This window comes from Uranotaenia lowii, chromosome 2 (genome assembly GCF_029784155.1).
Source record: "Uranotaenia lowii strain MFRU-FL chromosome 2, ASM2978415v1, whole genome shotgun sequence".
Taxonomy (NCBI): domain Eukaryota; kingdom Metazoa; phylum Arthropoda; class Insecta; order Diptera; family Culicidae; genus Uranotaenia; species Uranotaenia lowii.
Window position 1 is genome coordinate 336,684,419 of NC_073692.1, and position 23,212 is coordinate 336,707,630.

Below are 23,212 nucleotides of genomic sequence, written 5' to 3' on the forward strand. Positions count from 1 at the left end.
GTATTGAAGTTCTATATAAGTTCCTCATGGAACCAAAAAGCTCGTAACAAGTTCTGTTTGGAACCAAAAAGTTCGTAAGAAGTTCTGCATTGAACCAACAAATTCGTAAGAAGTTCATAACGAAGCACGATGAGCCTTATTGAATTCTGGATTTTTTAAAGTACTTGGAACGCACAAAAATGTTCTATGCTACTTGTTTAGACTTTTTATGTTCGGTCAGAAGTCCAAATAAAGCACCTATTTTCATTTCTCTTGAGTACCTTTTACTCAGCCAAATGTGAACTTCTAATGCACAGGATTAAGTATCTATGTGACTTTTGGTTTACTGGGAATGCTTCTAAGTTTGTACAATTTGGTCCAGTGGTTTCTGATATAAAGAGAAGACATGCGTAAACTCGTTTCAGAAAAAAAATTGTTCTGCTGATTTCTTCCGAGTTTAGGGTGCTGTTTACTGAAACGACAAGCAGCGCGTTGATTTGACATAACGACAGCGCGACATAACTGCTCTCATTGACTCTCCATGGAAAAAGCGTAGACCTGACATACTGAGCTCTTTGGAAAGCAAGACAAAGCTGATACCAGCCCAAGCAACCAGAATTCCCTTAAAAAGGTTTGATAGAAGCTTAATCAGCTCTCGTTTTTGTCTGAAGAGAATGCTATTCAGCTTCTAAGAGAATGTCAAAAAACTTCTGCGCGCCGAAAAAAAAACCCGGTTGACAGATTGCTCTGACAACCAGATGACAGATTGCGAAGTTGCCGGTCTATCATGGTCTATCTCATTGATTTTAATCATATTGTTTTGATTACAAAACCTACTTAGGCCTAGAGAATTAAACCGCTGATCTCTAGGTTGCAATGAAACTCACCAGTCGCTCGACCAATCCAGCAATAGTTCATTGCCACTGTTATAATTAGTATTTAATCTTAATGTCATTCGAAATAATTGAATGGGTTGATCAATAGATTGTACCTTATTTCGTTTGAAGGATTTTCAGTACTTTTAATAAATAATAACAATAATTCGCATCATCTAAAATTTATTCAAATACAATTTGAATTACTATTACATTGATAGGAAAAATTCTTGAATTTCATTTGTAAATATCAGTACTGATATAAACAAAACAAATACCATGACAAGAAATTGACAGATATTTTTGACATGTTGCTTAGAATTCCCATATGAAGTTTCCTAACGGTGCGTTAGAAAGTGTTAAGCGAACGTTATCGACCTTCTTGAAAGAAGTTGCATTAAAAGCGCTTAGAAGTTCCTTTATCGACAACTTAACCTTTCAAAGGGCGATGGAAGTTCCTGAGTAACTTTAACGTGACAAGAGTCACCTGAAGCACCCGTAAAACATTTTTTCAGCCAAATGTGAACTTCGGAGTTCCATCTTCAAGTAAAATCGCGACTTTTGGTTGCTTGGGAGGGTATTTTGTAGCGCGACAAGGAAGAAATCCAATGGGAATATTGTTTTTCCTCAGTTAATTTCGGGTTTTAAGCACAATAGTTCGAAGCTTCGTCCGAATTTGTGATAATAAACTAAATAATATCTTAATCAGTGAGAAAAATCTCATGAATTCTTATCCCCAAAAAAAGTAGTAACTTTCAACTTTTTTGAAGCGTGATCTGTAAATCTGAGGTTAGTTTTAAAGAAAAGTCTTTAGAACATGTTGTTTCTAAAGATAGAGCATTGACGCTCTAGACAAAGTTAGTGAAAATTGAATGATCTACAACTTTTCTGAAGTCCTCATTGTGATAAGAAAATTGATTGGAAAATGGAAAAAATCTCTCACTTTTAGCTGAATTGATCAGGACACATGCGCATTTAAAAATAATGAAAAATTGTAGTTCATATCATCAAGCAATTTCTACATTTAAGCCTTCAAAAAGCTCATGATAGTTTTTTTTTTGTTTTTACCACTATGCACCGGTGCGATTGATTCGGTTCACTACCGCCAAGAGCTTGTACAGCAGGGGTTCTTGGTAACTGTATTTTAAAACTTTATCTAAAACTTTACCTGATTTTATTAGACCTTAGTTTGGGTTATTAGAAAAATGAACAACATTACAAGCATATTAATTCTTACCATCCTTGTTTCATTGCAGGTGAACGGCCTTACCAATGTGATTATCCGGGCTGTTCCCGTGCCTTCACCCAAAGCGGTCAACTGAAAACACATCAACGGTTACACACCGGCGAGCGGCCCTTCATCTGTTCGGCTGCCAATTGCATGATGCGTTTTACCCATGCCAATCGACACTGTCCGGATCATCCTTACGATACCCTGAAGCGTTGTGACGATTTTGTAATTCAAGCGATTCCTGAGCAAAACAGCGAAGTATTGCGTTGGTTGGAGAAATATCGTTCCGAGCGGGAGGACAGAACACCAACCAGAAAGACACCGAAAAGGCCAAATCAATCTTCTCAGAATGAAAACGAAAATCGGAGCGAACCAAGCAGACGACACAATAACGAAAACTATGCCGAGAATGGTTCAGCCTTCCAGTCTCCACTAACACCGCGATCGCCTTTCAAAAGCCGCAAAGGGTTGATGTGCGAACTGGACATGAACGCAGGTATGGGTCTATCTGCGAGCCCGATAACTGCAAAAACGAAACCCAATTTGCCAAAAATGATCCAGTGGCAAGAACCAACCAGCCAGGAGGAAGACGATTCCGGTGATGAATCAAACTGCGAAATTCCTGCTCGATCAACATTCAATCCCAAGAAAAAATGGCTACGAGATGCATGGCAAGAAGACTTGGCTAAACCGCTGGAACCGAATATTATTTCACCTCAGGTTTTATCCAGCACGACATCAACAGCAGCATTGAAACAGCAACTGATGAGCAGCCCTGACAATAGCAGTCCAAAGCACCAAGTTATCACCATAGACCCCAACCTAATGCGTCCTACCGTACTGATGGTGGCCAGCAAAGACCGCGCTCGACCTCTCGATGAGCAACCGACTATTCATACTACAAAAAAAGTACCCGGTACTCGACCTGAAGAAACCAACCGAAAACTTCAGGGAGCCCTAGCTTTAATGCAACTTGCTACCGAAGAAACACAAGCCTTCATAGGACAATACGGGTCAGACATGTTGGCAAGCACTTCCAGTGAAATCGTTCAAACACATGATCTTTCGTCGACCATTATGACTCCCAGCTCTTCGAACTCGCCGGCGGGATCTTCCTGCATCAATCCCAGTGAGACGACGCCTATCACTCCTCTACACATACCGCTGATTTCGACTCTGTGCAACGATATAGATTACAGCATACCGTTCACACTGGCCGCTGAGAACTACGCCAACGGCAACAACGCCCAATAGACAAAATGCGGCGCGTCTTTCAAAAACCTATGTGGATCCTCGCTTTATAACGTTAGTCTTCGAACGTTCGATCTCCGAAATGTCTCCTAATTCACTTTCTTCTATTTTGTAGTACTACTTTCGAGAAATTGTTTCTATTTTTATGAGCTTTTAATCGTTTAAGATTATCCAAAGAATTAACAAGCAAAGTAGGATTGGTAAAATGTGGAAAAATAAGGGTATTACAAACACCCCGTTAACTCTGTACCCTGTGATTCGTCTGTGTTTCTTATCATTAAGGCCTTCAAAATTCGTTCTACTTACTTTGCTTTATATTTTATCAATTTGAAAAAAAAAATGTTATTTTTTGCTAGATTCTAAGATCAAATTGAACTTTTTCAAACAAAACTATCAACACGTAATACCATAAGTACTATATCTACAGATAACCAGTGTAGGAACATTTTGTCTAAAAAATGATCTATTAAACATTCGTGTAAAGATCACTTTCTCTTTATCATAAAAATTTAAAATCTCAAAATTTCGCAGCTGAAGAGAGCTATTTATATTTAACTAGAAACATAGCGTGAATAGAAAGCTACCGCTAGACGTTGATAAAACGTTTCCCAAAAATAAACCTAAAAACAAGAAATCACACAATGTACATTGTAACTGTTTGTAAATAGTTTACCAGTAATAAGTAAAAGTGTAAACTCATATTTTTATTTGCTAACCATTATCATAATAGAAAAGTTCCAATTAAAATTCATTTAAATATCTACAAGCGCACCTCAATTTGTTATTGAAAGAAAATCCATAATCCATTCTCTGTAAAGAACAATTAATTTTTATTTGCTCTTTTTAGGCATCTTCCAGTCACAAAAAGTTTTGGTGGTTATAATTCGTTATTTGCTCAAGTTTAAATTCGCTATTAACTCATAGATGGCATTAGTAGATGCACCTACATACCGCCATCTACTTAAAAACACTCATGTATTTTGTATCCTTTTTTTAATATTTCATAGAGGCATGTTCATTTGTTTGAATATCTAAGATTTATAGTCCTTTGCGTGGGTTGTCGAAAATGTCTTATTTTTGTTCAGATTTGGTACTCGTAAAAGGTCGGTTCATATGACCTAAATAACCCCACCTATTTTTATTTATTTTTTTTTACAATTTCTTTATTTGAAACGGCTCATACCTTTAGAGACGCCACCTATGAGCAAATAGAAAATTCAAGCTTTTATACGTGACAATAAGACCGGAATAACATTCGCATTCGCAGGAACAGTCGCCTAAAACTTCTGTTGGCTCCACGCAACAACTCTCCGTGTTATGAAATTACAGTCGGTCAGAATTGCAACATCTTCTCACTTCTCTTTCGAGATTACGGTATACTTCCTGACTGTTAATTCCAATAGAAGCAAGGTCCCCCATTTCGTAGCCTAAGATTAAAAAATCTCTTAAAATGGTGCAGCCCCCACAGAATGTTGAGGGTGTACTGGCTGAACCCTGCGGACTTTGTGGGGAAGAGGAGAAGTTATTTTAGTCAACGTTTACTTTAAAGATAGATGCAGAGATCTCTACGACCCATCGATAAACTTGAGGAGGTTTTGGAGCATTGTTAGTAATGTCGGGGAAGGTTAACCCTAGGAGATGCTAGGCCAGCATTGCGGGTGATGATTTCGTCCTATACACCTCCTATGCTCCTAAAGTTTCCTACTCCTAGCACTGACTATGAGGCTTGTGGACAAGAATTCCTAGAATTATAAATTACTTGGACATCATAATAAGAATTATGCACAAATGATTGTTAAAATTTAATTTTACAAAAGATTCGCGGGCCGCGTGTTGCTTATTCCTGGCTCATGCCTTTGATATTGGTCTTTTTAAACTAGAGTTTAAAATCATAATTCAAAAATAATTTATGCTTTTCACTAGGCTTTGCCATAATGATATTGTTCATAGATTATGATTATCTGAGGGGTATGACGAGCTATATTTTGAATATGCTTCTAACCCTATGTTCCGAAAATCAATCATTTTCGCTGGGCCATACTTATTACTACATTCAGAGCCAAAAAATCGAGGCAGTCAATTATTTCTTTTCCAACCAATCATAAACCATCATGCATGACAACGACGCTTCTGTATTAAATTTATATAATCTACTGAAAATGTTACTTAAAATATACTGAATCTATTTATACAAATTCTTTTATTCATATTTGTAAGAAATAAGGGGCCGTTCAGATACCACGTGGACAGAAAATGAAATTTTTGACCCCCTCCTCCCCCTCCGTGGACAAGCGTGGACATTTGGCCAACCCCTACCCTCCTCCCCGGATGTCCACGTGGACACATTTGAAAAAGTTTTTATTGTAAATATGTACCTAAAATTTGACAATTAGAAAACACCACTTTTTGCCTTTTTGTTATAGAAATGGCTGATTTTAAAACCGAATAAGAATTTCCTGATATTAAAAAAAAATATTTTTTTTAAATTTCTTAGTTATAATTTTAATCATTTGCTTCCAAGTAGCTACTTATTGTTAAAACTTAAACTGGAAAGGTATGCCATTTTAAGATTTTGATTTTAACATCTTAATATTTATTCAACTCTAGAAAATATTTAGAAAGTAAGTATGTCCACGTGGACATGACCCAAACCCCTACCCCCCTCTCCGTGGACAAGCGTGGACATTTCCATACCCCCCTCAGCCCCCCCTACCCCCCCCCCCCCCCCAAGGTTGTCCACGTGGTATGTGAACGGCCCCTAAGTAAAATTTCGGTTGATCGTTAAAGGGTCATGATTATGGAATCCACAACCTCTAATGTGTATTATTTGCTATGAGAAGAGCTTAGCGAGAGTGAAGTCTAATAAAAACTATTACCAAGAATATGTGGTAACACTGGAAACAATCTTGTTTTTGACAAAAATAGTCTTAAAACTCTTTATGTTCATGAAAATACACAATTTTTCCAGATAAATATCATTAAAATGTTCAATTATTTTAAGTAAAGACTCGCCCGGCAGCACTGTCAGCTTGAATCGAAAGCTCCGCGAAAGCTCATTGCGGTAAGGTTGGCAGCATTGTGTTTATGGTAACCCCAAGCTCGCGTGCATTGACAGATCTGCCAATAAGAAAAACGGAGCCAAAAGCGCAGAGTGATAAAACGAAGAAAATATAAATTTGAGTTTAAATTTCGAGAATTCAAAAATTATTTGAATTTTTCGGCCCACGAAAGGCCTCGCACGGTCCCGATTGTGGTTCGGTTGTACAGTAGAGGTGGTACCAGGTCCGGTTCGAGTGGGTGAGCCCAGTTCTGGCTTCCGGTTTTGCGGGAAAATCGACAAACGACTTCGGCTGTCCGACGGGTTGGAGTTTCAATTTCCAGTTGCACTTCGGGCGGTGTATGCTTTGAAAAATCGAAAAATCAGTGCACCACCTTTTTGATACTGTTGAGAAGTAGATTTTTTTCGCGCATTAGTTTTGACTTAAGTGAACAGTTTTTTTTCTTTAACTTAATATTTTTACGTTTCGAGTTTTTGAATCCATAGAAGTAAGAGATAAAAGTTTAAAATGGAAGTTGGTAAGTAATGATTTTGATCTGTTTCTATAAATCAATAACGAACCTCCCACTTTTTGTTTTGAATTTGAAAATTTGAACTAAATATTGAGTTTTATGTCAAATTTCTATTTTGATCTCTTGTTAATGTGAACATGCGTTGTTCCATTTTATTGTAACGTATGTTTGGACTGAAATCATTGAATTCTGAAAATGGAATTTTTCTTTGAAAAGTAACCCCCCACGAGAAAACAACAGCATAATCTCCATATTCGATAACATATTATGCTGCGAGTGTTTACGCAACGTTTGTGTTGAATCGTGTAAACTGGTATGTGTGAATAGGTAAAAGTCCTTCTGTTTTCATCTGAATTTTCAATCAGGATAACTTTTTTGCTTTTACGGAAAGTTTATTAAAATTATTTTTTTAACAATTTCATTCAGAGTATTTTTTGGCTTTGAACATAACTGAGGTTATTATGTTGTAAAACAATAAAATAAACTAGTCTCCTAAGCTGTTTGAAACATGTTCTTCCTCCCAACAGATGAAAGTTATCAATATGAGGATGCAGCTAGTATCGATGATTTCGATATAGATGCGCTAGATGAAGGGAATTTCGCTGCTGGTTCCGATGATTTGGTGGATTATTCCGACGGAGAGGATGCAGATTTATTTAGCTACATTAAAGCAGAGGTATTCTTTTTTTAAATTTTGCTTACTTATATTGTTCTTGTCACTTAAAGGTTTTTTTTTTATTTCAGGACTCACAGATCAGCGGGTTCCCGCAAGCTGTGGTGTCAAGTCCGAATATAACTGTTCGTCGAGTAGTTAGCGGTCAATCGGTCAGTAGCACTCAGGCACACAGAGTCGTATCTAAAGGTCCAAATCTTATACGCTCAACTAACGCGGCAGGAAAAGTAGTTCTCATACAAAAATCATCGGCTGCGACGACTTCTGCCCCGGTAAAACTGTTAAATAGTACGAAAACAAGTACCACTCCTGGAGCAACCACTTCGTATCACTTGGTAAAAAGTGAGGATGGCGCAGTAATGATGAGACCGAAAGTGACAGCAACTCAACCACAGATGATTCGTCGTATCATATCGACATCCGAAGGCCAACCAAAATCGAAAATAACCGCTCCGACCCACGTGGTCATTCAAACTAAATCGGCAAGCAGTGGTACCACAACCAAAACTGTAACCGTCGCAGAAGCTCATCAGATGGGCCTTCTAAAAAATAAAGCCAAACCAGTTATTGCTAGAACGATACCGGCCAATGCTGTTGTGCCCAAATCTCCTATCAAAATAGTGAACCGCAATAGTCCGACAACTGTTGTTCGGCTTAAACAATCTCCGGTCGCCGATGGTACGACGCAACAAGTACTCCTTAAATCAACTGCCGCCAGCTCTACCAAACCTGGCATTTCGTCCCACAAAATGCTCATTTCCTCGGGATCACTCCAGACTAGCCAACAATCGGGACAAATCCAAGCGATCAACATACCCGGAAAGGGTATTCAGTACGTACGATTTCTGAATAAAGCTCCAACCGTTACCAAAACAGTTAGTGGTGGCCCAAGTGGAAAAGTTATGCCGGTTAATGCGGCTGCCCCATCGGGATCGAAAATCATCGTTCAAAACAACAAAACATACGTTGTTAGCAATGGATCTGTCACGGCAGTTCGGGCGGCCCCTTCTCAGCGCTTGGTTGGCCAACCTGTTGGCCAAACCGTGGTTCGAAAAACCGTAGCAGCAACTAGTGTTACCGGGTAATTTTTTTGTAAACTTTTAACACTTTAGAGCTTTTTTTTAACTTTTCTGTTAACATTCATAGTGCAATACGTAAGAACCCGGAAACCACCCGTTACATAGCGGTGGTCAAAAAGGAAGATGGAACATCACCGGAAACGGTTACCACTCTAACGGCTTCCCAACTAAGTCAACTGAAGGGCACAACCGTTACAACTGGTAATACCAAAACAAAAATTCTCATGATCCCACCGGATCAAAGCCGTAACAAACCCGCCGTGGAAGGAACAAGCTCGAACACTTCGTTACCCTCGATCGCATCCACGACGCGAGACTCTCTGAGCGGTAGCTCGGAGGATGAGCTACGTCGAGGACCGGCCGTGGGGACCATTTTCCCAGACGAGGCTTACAAGAAGCGACCCTGCAACTGTACCAAATCGCAATGTCTGAAGCTGTACTGTGATTGCTTTGCCAATGGGGAATTCTGCTACAACTGTAACTGCCGGGACTGTTACAACAATCTGGAAAACGAAGAAGAGCGGCAGAAATCGATTCGGCTTACCCTGGAACGGAATCCTAGCGCGTTCAAGTATGTTTTTGTTATCCGTCTTAAACTCGCGTTCAACAACTGACTAGACGCATCAAAGCAACCGAGAAATTTAACCTTTGACTTTTCTCACTTCTTCCCCACAGGCCAAAGATCGGTGCAATAAGTGCCACGGACGAGAACCAACGGCAGCACACCAAAGGTTGCAACTGTAAACGGTCCGGTTGCCTAAAGAACTACTGCGAGTGTTACGAGGCCAAAATTCCCTGCTCCGCCAACTGCAAGTGCATCGGTAAGTAACGTTTGCCCCATTTGTTTTCTTTACAAACTCCTTTTATATACCACGTGCTTTGTCAGTCGCGAGATAACATGCTTGATCGAATATAACTTTTCTTAGCTGAAACATGTGCTTTTGTATCTAGCGCACAACGTCGAACAACAGAAAAAGATCTAGTAGGTGGTTTGCGAAAAAAAGAGTACCAGCCTGATAATCTTCATGCTGTTTTATGCACTTGTAAAAAAATTGTTGAATCAAAAATCGCGTCACAGATCACAGATTTTTTAATTTTTTTACAGAATTCTCTAATTTACTAAATTTTGTATGCCTTCTTTAAAAAAATCTGATGTCACCTTTAACTTTGGATTTCTGACTCAAATTCATCAATATTTGAAAAAAAACTAGTAATTTAAACTTATAGGGTCCAAACCGGTTTTAATGAAACTGCAAAAACTACTCTTTTTGTTGATGTATGACAAAATTTTTGAATGAAATTAAGAGAATCAGCTTTAGAAAAAAAACAACCATATGTTTAAGTCAAATTGCAGGATATTTTTTTTTTTGTTGCTGAAAACGTTGATTTTTACCGGCAACATGGCTCGCTAGATCGCTAGATAAAAACTGCTCTTTGTATTCAAATGAAATAAATATGGCCTAACGTTCATTCTGGCTATCGTCTATTCGGCCTAGCTTTCTTCTCTTTAAGATTCATTCGACTTTTTGAATTTCTTCCAAGTTCAGGGTTCGGCTTATTTTACGCAATCATTAGCGACTTATTTTTATTGCTAATAAACAAAAGAACATGAAAGCTTCATGGCAGGTGAAAGTAACAAAATTATTTAGAACAATGATTTTCAAAGTGGTTCCTACTGATCTCTAGGTGGCGTTAAGAGCCTAGAAGGGGTGGTGAAAGAGCTCAGATCTATTAATTTTTGTTGTTCGAAAACACTCCTAGGAGGTGGTGAGCTCTAAAATATCTAGACAAGAGGATGTTGTGGTGAGTGAAAAAAGTTTGAAAACCACTGATTTAGAAGAGAAAAGAAAACAATCAAGATAAATCAAGAACAAGTTAAACCAAGAAAAACCGAAAAAAAAATCCACAATCTAGAATTTTCGAACCGACATTTAAGTACCAGACTGACATTTTGGTACCACGGATCATTGAAATCAAATGGAAACTGACGTTTTGGTTCCAAGTAGGCAGTACGGTCCGTTTGTATGTGATTTGACATTTGCTTCAGCCCCTTAACATGAGAATAAAACAAGAAAAAATGATATTATAAATAAAATACAAAATTAAATAAGATTAAATAAAGCAAAATTAATTAAGATAAAACAAGATAAAACAGAATAAAACTGCAATAAGCACAATAAAAAATAACGAAACAAGATAGAACAAAATTCAACAATAAACAAAACAAAATTAAACGAATCAAAAAACAATACATAAAGAACAAAAAAAATCAAAATAAAACGAGACTAAAACAAGCTCACCTCTCATCCAACGGGTTCGACACATTCCTGAAGAAGGCTGGCCAGAAGGTCGGAAACCGATACCAAACTGTGGCTACCGAAGCCACAGCTACAGCAGGCCACCACCGGACCCAAATGGAAAACTGATAATAAGAAGAATAACCCCTATAAACCCCTTCCTTGTCCCTTGTTTAAAGTTTTTTTCTTTAACTGTGTTGTCGCCTATTACAGCCCCCTTCCCTACTAACTAGTGATACGAATACCCTTGACACATCAAAACTTTGTAAAAGTAAAAGGCTTTTAATAAACTAGTTGTAAAAAAATAAATAAAACAAGCTATAAAATGCATAAAACAATATTAAACTAGGTAGAACAAGCCCAACTGCAACTAAAAGCTTCTCTAGTTAAAACTGAGTGAAATATTAAAAAGTTTAAAATCTGACAGACATTTTGTCAAGCAAAAGTAAAAGGAAATGATTGAATTTGATAAAATTTATAAAACTTTAAATATCTGATAAGTTGACAACATCGTTATAAGTACAAAATATTCAACCTTCATGCCAAAACTTTTACGCAAATCTAAAAAAATGTCCCACTGATCTCATGTTTTCAAAACTTCAGATCGTACATTACCGATCAAGTTAAAACCAATTGTAAAAAAAGCTGTATGATGAGCCATATGCGAATGCCACAGCTGCATCAAATAAATAAAAGCTCATACACATAATAAAAATTATCACCTCGCCAAGCAATGATTGCGGGAGAGAGCAAAAAAAAAAAACAAACCGAACTCCGGTTTTTTTTTTCATCAGACAGGGGGCGACCAATCAATGTAAAACCTGCACTCTCTCCCCGCACTCGACGATGGCAAAGAGAACGAGCGCTGCTCAAGTGGACGCCCCAACCAACGAACGTAGCGTCAACTGTTTCGTTAGTCGGTTGGTTGGTTGACTTCATCCAACGAGCTTTAGATATGCGATGTGACTAAGCGAACTGAACTCTGTTTTCATTTGCCCTCTTATCTCATCCGATTTTTATATAGGTTGTCGCAACACGGAACAGTACGCGAAAGAGTACAACGATTACACCAGCTTGAACAGTAGCATCGGTGGAAATTTGTCGGGCGGTGCCAACAGTGGACTCGGGCTGACCGTCGATTACGATCCGGAATCGGCCGACGAAAGCATGGCCGAACTATCAGCAGCTGGTGCGGTGGCTGGACCCAGTTCTGCGACAGCAACGAGCATACAAGGCGGAACGGGCTTCAAAGTTGAACAGTTGGGTGCCACTAAGCGATCGGCGCAAGAATCCCCGGACCTAACGCAACTGCCACCCTCCAAACAACCGTACAACTTCATGACCCCGGATGTGATCGAAGCGACGGTGCAGTGCATGATTGCGCAAGCCGACGAGTGCCAGAAGCGAGGTTGCAATATCCGAACGGCTGAAAGGATGATTCTCGAAGAGTTTGGACGCTGTCTAGTGGAAATTATCGAGTTTTCCACAAAATCGGACAGCTAAATTTAATATTCGGTTACAGATCAGCTATAAAAATCGATAACAAAAATCGTGTGAAGACATATGGAAAAAATAGCACATTTTGTTTAGCTCCTAATTGATTGTAAATTACAATACGTACCATAACAAAATCGTAGTTTAGCCCAAAGGTAAGGTGCCACGAAATCACTGTGGCACGAAAATCTCACAATCAATCGTTATTTAGCGAAATTTGGTTTTAAGGCAACGACAACGTGCATTATCGGTAGCCACCCAAATGAAGAAATTTATATATCATATTGAACAACTATTGACTATTTATTGCGAGAAGCCATTATGGACCATTTAACGCTTTTGTTTGTTTTATTATTATTATTATTTTTAGATATATTAGTTTAACACGATGCTTAAGAATGCTAGTCTAAAAATAAACTTTAGTTGTCCCATAATGAGTAATTGATTCACAATACCACCAAGCGTTGATACGTCGAATCAATAATGTGCTGAACTGGAAGACGCCGAACAAGTGTCGAGTTGTCAATAATTATTTAACGAATAAATTATGGAACCAATATAATATTATTTTTTCTTCTCAGCTGCTTACTGTTAAAAGTCAGTATAGATCTTTAAACAAATAATGTACAAACATTGATAGCAATAAGCTTACTGTACTTGCAAGGTTTACAAGTGATTATTAATATTTCCTAAACTAGAGAGAGATGTGAACTAAACAAATATATTGAATTAAGAAGCGAAATTTACTGTAATAAAATAAAAAAAAACCTCTTAGAGAATCGTTTGTTGTTTCCGAAAGAATTATACTTTTATAAGTTTATTGGAGCCACAATCACAATCTTTTGACAAAAGATAGTCATAGCTATTTGTTGGTAGGTAAATGACACACCACATTTTTTTATTTTATTAATTTATTTAACAATCTTTGCACATGCTTCAAAATGTTTACAGAGATAAAACTATCCTATTTTAGAATTTTTAGAAAGACTTCGAAATATTTAAATTAAATTCAAAAGCAATTTAATTCAATAAAGCAAAAAACATCTAAAGGGTTGTTTTGACAGTATTGAGCTCGGCGCTGAGAAAGCCTTAGCGATTCCTGAAAAGCCAAACAAATTTGCATTTTTTCTAACAGTCGGACTATTTGGTGAAAATCATCAGAAAAATGGTGAAACTTCAGCTAAAGTTCTAAGGAAGTTTGTCTTAAAAAATATTTCAACTAAATATCCATAATTTATTTACATAGTATTCCGTCTCACGACAAAACTTGACGAACATCATTCTTAAAATTCACTCGGTCCATGGCAACCGTTCTCCAATTCCTCGGGCACCCCACGTTCGCCAGATCACGCTCCACTTGGTCTAACCACATCGCTCGTTGCGCCCCCGCTCGTCTTGCTCCTACCGGATTCGTAGCGAACACCTGTTTTGCAGGACAGTCGTCCGGCATTCTCCACCTCCGGCCAGCTTTCACCACCTTCTGGATACTGGGTTCGCCGTAGAGTCGCGCGAGCTTGTGGTTCATCCTTCGCCTCTACACTCCGTTCTCCTGTACGCCGCCAAAGATGGTTCTTAACACTCGTTGCTTGAATACCCCGAGTGTACGCAGATCCTCCTCGAGCAATATCCATGTGTCGTGCTCGTAGAGAACAACCGGTCTAATGAGCGTCATATACAGGTTACACTTCGTGCGAGGGCTAAGTCTTCTCGACCGCAGTTGCTTGTGGAGTCCATAGTAGGCACGACTTTCGCTGATAATTCGCCTCCGGATCTCACGGCTAGTGTCATTGTCTGCGGTCACCAGTGAGCCGAGATAGACAAAGTCTTCGACTATCTCCAGCTCGTCGCCGTCGATCGTGACCTTGTTATTACTGGACAAGCGGGTTCGGTCGGTCTCGGATCCGCAGGCCAGCATGTACTTCGTCTTGGACGTATTAATCATTAACCCAATCCTTCGTGCTTCGCGTTTCAGTTTGCGGTAGATCTCCTTCACCGCCGCAGATGATCAGCCGACTAAATCAATGTCATCGGCAAATCAGATAAGTTGACTGGATCTGTTGAAAATCATGCCCCGCATTTCGCCCACCGCTCGTCGAATAACACCTTCTAGCGCCACGTTGAACATCATGCAGGATAGACCATCACCTTGTCGACGCCCCCTGCGCGATTCAAATGAACTCGACAATTCACCCGAAATCCGCGCACAGCAATGCGTTCGATCCATCGTCGCCTTGATAAGTCTGATCAGCTTCCCGGAAAAGCCGTTCTCGTCCATGATTTTCCATAGCTCGTTACGGTTGATCGTGTCGTATGCGGCTTTGAAGTCGATGAATAGATGGTGCGTAGGGACTTGGTGTTCCTGGCATTTTTGGCGGATTTGCCGTAATGTGAATATCTAGTCCCTCGTTGACCGTCCCTCCATAAGGCCGGCCTGATGACTTCCCACGAATCTGTTTGCTTGTGGCGTTAGGCGGCGGAGTAGGATTCGGGACAACACTTTGTAGGCGGCATTGAGGACAGTGATCACTCGGTAGTTCTCACAGTCCAATTTGTCGCCCTTCTTGTAGATGGGGCATATTACCCCCTCCTTCCACTCCTCCGATAGTTGTTCTATGTCACAGATCCGGACTATCAACCGGTGTAGGCAATCGGCCAACTTGTCCGGGCCCATTTTGATGAGTTCAGCTGCGATGCCATCCTTCCCAGCCGACTTGTTTCTATTCAGCTAGCGAATGGCTTCCTTAACTTCACTCATCGTTGGGAGTGGCTCCTCTACGTCGTTGGCTACGCCGGCGATGTATCTTCCCCCACCGTCTTGATCTCCTGCACGTGCGCCGTTCAGGTGTTCATCGAAGTGCTGCTTCCACCCTTTGATAACCTCACGATTGTCCGTCAGGATGCCTCCGTCCTTATTCCGGCACATTTCGGCTTGCGGCACGAAGCCTTTGCGGGATGTGTTGTGTTTCTGATAGAGCTTTCGTGTTTCTTGGGAACGATGCAGCTGCTCCAGCTCCTCGAGCTCCTTCTCCTCCAGGCGGCGCTTTGCTCCTGGAAAATCCGTACTCGCTGCCTTTTCCGCTGTCGGTGATTTTCCACATTTCGACGGGTGCCTCTTTGCACTACTGCCGCCCGCGCGGCATTCTCTTCGTCCATCACCCTGCTACACTCCTCGTCGAACCAGTCGTTCCGTCGAGTTCGCTCCACATAACCAATGACGTTCTCCGCAGCACTGTTGATGGCTGTCTTGAGCTCGCCCTCTGTCGGCAGCGCTGCTTCGACCGATTGCGCGTAGTCTGCCACTGTAGGGTCCACTTAAAACAATTCCCGATTTGGAACAGCTTATTCTTTTATCAAATACTCAGCTTCTAATTTACACGTTTTTACTCCTAAACTGTCATATTACTTTTCTCCTCTTTTTCTATGCCCCCTTTGATTTTACATAAACTTATGTTTGTTATTGCAATCACAACACTTATCATCGAGGTGCGACCCTGCAGCAACGACCTCAGGTTGCTTCAGTCGTACGATATTTAACCGTTGTTAAATACGGAGAGCTTTGGGCGCATCTTCACCATAACCAGATAGTGGTCTGACTCGATGTTGGCGCCTCGACAGGATCTGACGTCGACGATGTCCGAGAAGTGCCGGCTGTCAATCAAAACGTGGTCGATCTGTGATTGCGTTTGGTACGGTGATCTCCAGATGTACTTGTGTGGGAGGCGGTGCTGGAAAAAGGTACTACGTACGGCCATTCGTTTGGAGGCGGCGAAATCTATAAGTCTGAGGCCGTTTTCATTGGTCAGCTGGTGCGCTCTGAACCTCCCAATTGTCGGTTTTAATTCCTCCTCCTGGCCGACCTGAGCGTTAAAATCTCCGATGACGATCTTGATATCATGTTTTGGGCAACGGTCGTATTCACGCTCCAGCTGCGCGTAAAATTCGTCTCTGCCGTCACCGGTACTTCCTAGGTGAGGGCTGTGCACGTTGATGATGCTGATGTTGAAGAACCGGCCCTTGATTCTCGACCGGCACATTAGTGAGTTGATCGGCCACCACCCGATCACGCGCTTTTGCATCTTTCCCATCACTATAAAAGCTGTTCCAAGCTCGTGTGTGTTGCCGCAGCTCTGGTAGATGGCACGACCATCTGGGTACGTTCGTACCGTGGAGCCCTTCCAGCATACCTCCTGCAGCGCTACGATGTCGAATTTGCGGCTCTTCAATTCGTTGGAGAGCACGTGGGTACTGCCCACAAAATTTAGAGATCGGCAGTTCCATGTTCCAAGTTTCCAATCGCTAGTCCCTTTTCGTCGCGTGGGTCTTTGCCGATTTCCATCCGAAATTTGTTGTTCGTTGCTTATGTTTTTTGTAGTCACAGGCTCGCAAGGCCCGCAGCTAACCCCACTATCTCGCAGGAGGACCGTCGTGATGTTGCTGTTTTGGGTCCCGAACACCACCAGGACACTGTTGCACTCCGCACGCCGCCCCTGACATGGAGAACAGATGCGTACGAGGCCCCCTGACTCAGTCTGCATGCGACCAAAGCATCCACCGGGGTTGGGTACCCGATCTCCGCTAAGGTTGCTCGCACCCCAGCTAGCACCACGGGGAGGTAGAGAATCGGAGTTGCAGACAAGAGGTGATATGGCCACTACCCGAAGGTTGGGTGTATGGGGTCTCGAGTTGCACATTGTCTACCGTTCGCTAGCCTAAATATCCATAAATAGCTTCCAATTCAGCTCACCAGATAAACAATACGTAGTTTGATAACAGAGATACGCGTGAAATAAAAGTGCATGTTTCAGAAGAATGATCCCAAAATTTTGGCCGTTACACCATACTACGGGATGATCCCAATCTTTTGGACGATGACTTAAGTAGCTATTTTATATATTTGAAGTACATTGCAAATTTTTCGCACAAAATTAAACAAATGTGTTTTAATAAGTATGAAAAAAGGATTCGAATGCAGCTCTAAGTCATGTAAACTGAATATTGACATTTTGTCAAATACATACAAAGAGGTTTTGCTCACGATTTCTTGAATTTCTCTCAGTTTCTGAAGGGATGAGTAGTATCTAGAACACACTAAAGTGCTCCATCTAATTCAACGGTTTTTTTGCCAGATTTCACGACTATTTATTCTGTCTGAACAGTTCAATCAACTCGCGAATAGTCCGTAGTGAAAATCCGTGACGAGTTTCATTCGAAAAAGGCAAATCCGGTGCGGAATTAACTTCACAATATTTTTGTGAATCCCCTATTGTTGTCATAAGTGCCACATTGAGTGCTCCCTTCAAAAACGTTTATCCGTAGCGTGATCGACAAACGTTAACCAAATGTCGAAAGCTACGAGCATGATGTCTGCCAAAACAACGAGGTCCACATCACAACCATCTCTTATTGCTGAAAGTGACTTGCAAGCTAAAAAACGCTCGCGAGAGGATCTGGATGTGGCTGGTACCGAAAACATTGTGAGCCTAAACGACCTATGGACGAAGATTGAAGCGAAAATCGATTCTTTCCACACGCAACTTGGAAAGCGAATTGACGATATCGAAAGCAAGCTGACTTCACTAAAGGATGAGTGCTCTGTACAAATCAACACCTTGGCAGCCGATATCAACGTTGTCAAAGCGGAGGTCCACCTAGCCCATGAAAATACCAATCGCCTAAGCCGGAACCGTGAACTAGTTATATCTGGGATCCCCTATGTGCCCCAAGAGGATCTCGGTAAAATATTCCAAGGATTAGCCGTCACTCTTGGTCTCAGTTCATGCCCCATTGCCGAACTAAGCCGACTTGCTAGATTTCCAATTATTCCTGGATCAACACCACCCATTCTCTGTGAGTTTGCCCTCAAAAGTTCAAAGGTAATTTTTTACCAAAGATATATCGGTTCTAGAGCTCTAACGCTACGTCATGTTGGTTTCGATTCCGACAACAGAGTTTACCTGAATGAAAACCTTACTCTTGAAGCGAGGAATCTACGCAATGCGGCTCTTAAAATGCGAAAAGAGGGTAAAAAAATCGAAAAAGTGAATACAAGAGATGGTGTTGTTCACATAAAAATCCAAGGCCGCTCTGATATGATTGCTATTACAAGCCTAAATCAGCTATCGGCTATCAACGAAACAAACCTTTCCTGAAAAGTTTTTCTAATCCTTCCCATATTCCTTTGAATCCTATCCTTTTTTCCTTTGACTCCTATTACCGCTCCTGAAAGTAAAAAAAACTCAAGATACGTACAAAAACCCTTTCCTAGTAAAATCATTTTCCTGCCCACGATTTTCCGTGATTCCGATCCTTAGCTATCCGTGTATCCACTCCCCTCCTAAAAGTCATGCAGTTTCTACTGCCCACCGTGCTGTTGCTGCTGCTGCTGCTGCCCTGCTGATGCTGATGTTGGTCACCGTTCCCGATGCTGCCGATGGTCCCCCTTCTAGATGATGCGATGTTGTTGTTCTCCGAATTTGTTGCGGCTAATTTATCCACCCAAGATGAACCCGAGATGGTGCCCTGATATTGGTCACCGATTTTGTTGCTGCTCATGTTCGCCCCAACATAAGCTCCTGATGCGTGCTAGTTTGATGTCATCATAATTTTGAAATCAGCTCATTCAAAGCTTGGAAATCAGTGGATCAAGGAAAAAAACGACGTCATCATTATCATCATTATCGCTATCATCGACACTATTCCGATGACATCACTGTCTGGGATCCCCCATCAGCCGAGAGACCGACGCCTATACTCTTGAGAGATTATCCTACCCGAAGCTGCCGGAAAACGAAATCAATCCAAACCAAAACATCAACCCGATGGTATTCCTGTGCTTGGAGGTACCTATTGCCAATGCATGGCCCTATGGATCGAATGGATGGAGAGGTACCTAAGCTGAGAACGACGAAGATACCCCCGAAAGAAATAAGCCGTGAGAACGACGTCCATACTCTTGGAAGCCGCTCCTGGCCGAAGCTGCCTTGAAGACGACGTCTATCCCGAAGCCGTACCAAAACATCGACCCGATTGTCTCAAGATGACCTTTCTAAAGTGGAATCAGAAGCTGTGTGCGACTGGAGGTGCCCATGCATGGCTATACAAGCTGGAGAACGACGTATATTTCTTTTGTCAACCTTTCTTCATCCAACCCTACCATGTGGATATGGCTCAAACGACTGGAGGTGCCCAAGCTGGAGATCGAAATCGCATCGATCGTCAAAGTGCATCTTTTCTTCCCAACCGTACAACGATTATGGATCAACTGGATCGAGTGGTGCCACTAAGATATCCCCAGGAGAGTGAGTACGCAACATAGATGAGATACCCTTGAACGATCCACGAAGCCTCCCTGCACGTATTTTTTTTTCTCACTCCATATGCAACATGTTAGAATGAATCTCTCAATTGACAGTATTGATCATGTTAATTGCTTTCAATTCTTATTATTACTGTAACCGTTGAAGTTAGTTGGATGCCAGTTGATAAAATTTATAGTTACAAAAAGTTAAGATGTATGAGCTGTCGATTGTTGCTTATAATGTAGATCGAGTTAGTGAAGTAGACTTGTTTTCTGATTTATTTGTTTTCATCCCTTTTATACCCAATGGATGATTTTTCAGTGAACGATGCCTCGACGAGCTATTTAATACCTAAAGCTGTACTAAACTCCGCTCTTTGCAACGATAAATTGAACATTGCCCACGTCAACGTTCAAAGCATTTGCGCACGTAGTATGAACAAATTTAATGAGCTTAAAAATTTTATTACTAACAGTAAAGTGGATATTTTGTTCTTGTCAGAGACATGGTTAAGCGATACGGTTCCAGATGCAATTATTTCCATTGATGGTTTTAACTTAGTAAGAAATGATCGAAGTAGGAATGGTGGTGGAGTAGGTATATACATCAAGAAAGATTTTAGATTTAGGATTTTATCAAAATCCGAAAATGGAAATGGTAATACAGAATTTGTATTACTCGAATTGGTTTGTAATTGGAGTATACTACAACCCCCCCGGACAAGACTGCTCTGAGCTACTCCAAAATCATCATCAGCAATTTACCATGCGTTATGAACATTCATTCTTGATAGGAGATTTTAATTACAATCTTTTAAAACAATCTACCAGGATTGATATCTTCAAAGAAACATTATCGAGCATAAATTTAACATGCATTAACAATGAGCCCACCTTTTTCCATAACAATGGTAGCTCTTTATTGGATTTACTACTGACGGATTCATCTGAGAGTGTTTTTAGGTTCAATCAGATTTCTTTACCTGGTCTGTCCAACCACGACCTTATTTTTTCTTCACTAAATTTCTCGAAACAAGATGATCCTGGCGGTTATTGGTTTCGTGACTTCTTAAATTTCGATAGTGGTGCACTTTTCAATACTCTGAATGACATGAACTGGAATTTTTTTTTCAGTATAGATGATTCTGATATGCTTGTACAAATATTAAATTCCTTTTTGTTGTCGCTCCTTGAAACTCATTTTCCACTGAAGTTTAGAAAACATCGTAAAAATACATGGTTCAATAGTAATATTGAAAAAGCCATTATTAACAGAGATCTAGCTTATAGATCCTGGAAACGATCTAAATCAAGTGATGATAGAACGCTTTTCAAACGATTGCGCAATAAGGTCAACACCTTGATAACTAAAGCTAAAACAAGAGATGATAAAGCAAAATTGAATATGAATTTACCTGCTAAAAAATTTTGGAATAATTTGAAGTGCTTTGGTCTAAGCAACTCCGAGAAGTCCTCATGTACCTCCGAATTTTCTGCTACAGATGTAAATCACTACTTCTGCTCTAATTTCACATCTGATAATAACGAAGAAGTCTTGATTCATCAAACTGAAACTGGCTTTCATTTCAAACCTGTTTATGAACATGAAATTGTTAATGCAGTAGCTTCAATTCAATCCAATGCTACTGGACTCGATGACATTCCCATAAAACTTATCAAAATAGTTCTTCCTAGCTTGCTTCCAATTCTCAATCATCTTTTCAATACTATAATCAGAACATCTAAATTTCCATTTCAGTGGAAAAAAGTTAAGGTAATTCCAATCCCCAAAAAAGCCAATAACCATAGTATTTCAAACTTAAGACCAATAAGCTTACTGAGTTCGGTTTCAAAAGTATTTGAAAAATTAATAAAGTACCAAATTTCGAACTTCATTAATCAACATAATCTTCTTAGTAATAATCAATCCGGCTTTAGAGCTTACCATAGTACCGAAACTACCTTAATGAAAGTCCACAATGACATCGCCACAACTCTTGATAAAAAAGGACGTGCCATTCTTTTGCTCATAGACTTTGCAAAAGCCTTTGATAGGGTGTCCCACAAAAAGCTAGTTAAAAAATTAATATCTCACTTTTCTTTTTCTGGACCTGCTGCTGAAATGATAAAATCATATCTCCTAGGACGTTCCCAGGCAGTTTTTACAGATGGATGCTTTTCGGAACTAACGCCTATTGAATCAGGAGTACCTCAAGGCTCAATTTTAGGCCCTATTCTATTTTCCATATTTATAAACGACTTACCATCAGTTTTAAAGTACTGTAGCGTTCAGATGTTTGCAGACGATGTACAAGTTTATTTCTGCTCTGATAATTTGATGCCAATGAATGTTGTTAGCGACAAAATAAATTATGATCTAAAAAAAATTGAGGAATGGTCTAGTTTAAATCTTTTACCTATTAACCCGTCAAAAACTAAAGCATTACTGTTCAACAGATCGAATAGGAGTACAGAAACTCCTGCACTATACCTGGCAAACACCGCAATTATTTTTACAACTTATGCTGAAAACCTTGGGCTTGTTTTTGACCGTGAATTGTCGTGGATCAGACAAGTCAATAGACAATGTGGCAAAATTTATGGCTCATTAAAGAAGTTGAACTTAACCACAAGGCATCTCGACGTTGACACTAAGTTAAAACTTTTCAAATGCTTTATATATCCACTATTCATTCACGGAGATTTTGTTTATTCCAATTGCTCGGTTAGGACCATCGATAGGCTTCGAGTAGCGCTCAATTCATGCGTTCGTTACGTTTACAATCTGTCTAGATTTTCAAGTGTTTCCCACCTCCAAAAAACGCTGATCGGTTGTCCGTTTGAAAATTTTTATAAATATAGATCTTGTGCTATAATCCATAGAATAATTAATAGAGGATGCCCGCAATATATTAAAAGATTATTTGTTCCCGTAAGGAACTCCAGAACCTCCAATTTTGTCATCCCAACTCATAGTTCAGTTTATTACAACAACTCGTTTCTCGTTAGAGGCATCTCCAACTGGAATAATCTTCCTACCCAACTTAAATCCATAAAATCTAAATCAGAATTCAGGAAAGCTTCACTAGCAAGGTTTGCATAAATTAGGTAACAATCGGATATTGAATAGTTAGAGATAGATATGAAAGTGCTTAAGAAACTTAGCGTAGAAAATTAAAATTGAAATTCAAATCAAAGCAATCCCAAATTGTAACACATTAAAAGATTTTGTCTTACGTTACAAGAATTAATAAATAATAATAATAATAATAATAATAATGAGATCAAAAGAATTCCAATATTTAATAAGCTGGCTGAGAAATGTCCGATCAAAATTTTCATGTTTTTGAGCGGGCGATTTCAAACATTTGGCCATTTGTTTTTCAAGTTAATCAAAGTAAGTTTTTTTTTTTTCAATAAAACAGGCTTTTGGGAAAGACTGTAAGCCAGTTATGAAGTGCTCGAA

The 23,212-nt window shown here is 40.0% G+C and overlaps 3 protein-coding genes across 4 annotated transcripts in view; all 3 read left to right on the plus strand.

Moving 5' to 3' along the window:
- LOC129744361 (Krueppel homolog 1-like) overlaps positions 1–4,102 on the plus strand; it is a 30,641-nt gene extending 26,539 nt beyond the window's left edge. The window contains exon 2 of the mRNA XM_055736846.1: positions 2,111–4,102. Coding sequence (XP_055592821.1) covers positions 2,111–3,339 — 1,229 coding nt within the window. The 3' untranslated portion in view covers positions 3,340–4,102. The remainder of the gene's footprint in view (positions 1–2,110) is intronic.
- LOC129744360 (uncharacterized) overlaps positions 1–23,212 on the plus strand; it is a 386,715-nt gene that overhangs the window by 111,514 nt on the left and 251,989 nt on the right. The window lies entirely within an intron of this gene.
- LOC129744359 (protein lin-54 homolog) lies at positions 6,461–13,212 on the plus strand. Its single transcript, XM_055736843.1, has 6 exons — positions 6,461–6,912; positions 7,434–7,582; positions 7,651–8,660; positions 8,726–9,229; positions 9,334–9,479; positions 11,980–13,212. Exons 1-6 carry the CDS (start codon positions 6,903–6,905, stop codon positions 12,456–12,458), a joined length of 2,298 nt encoding a protein of 765 aa, XP_055592818.1. The 5' UTR covers positions 6,461–6,902; the 3' UTR covers positions 12,459–13,212.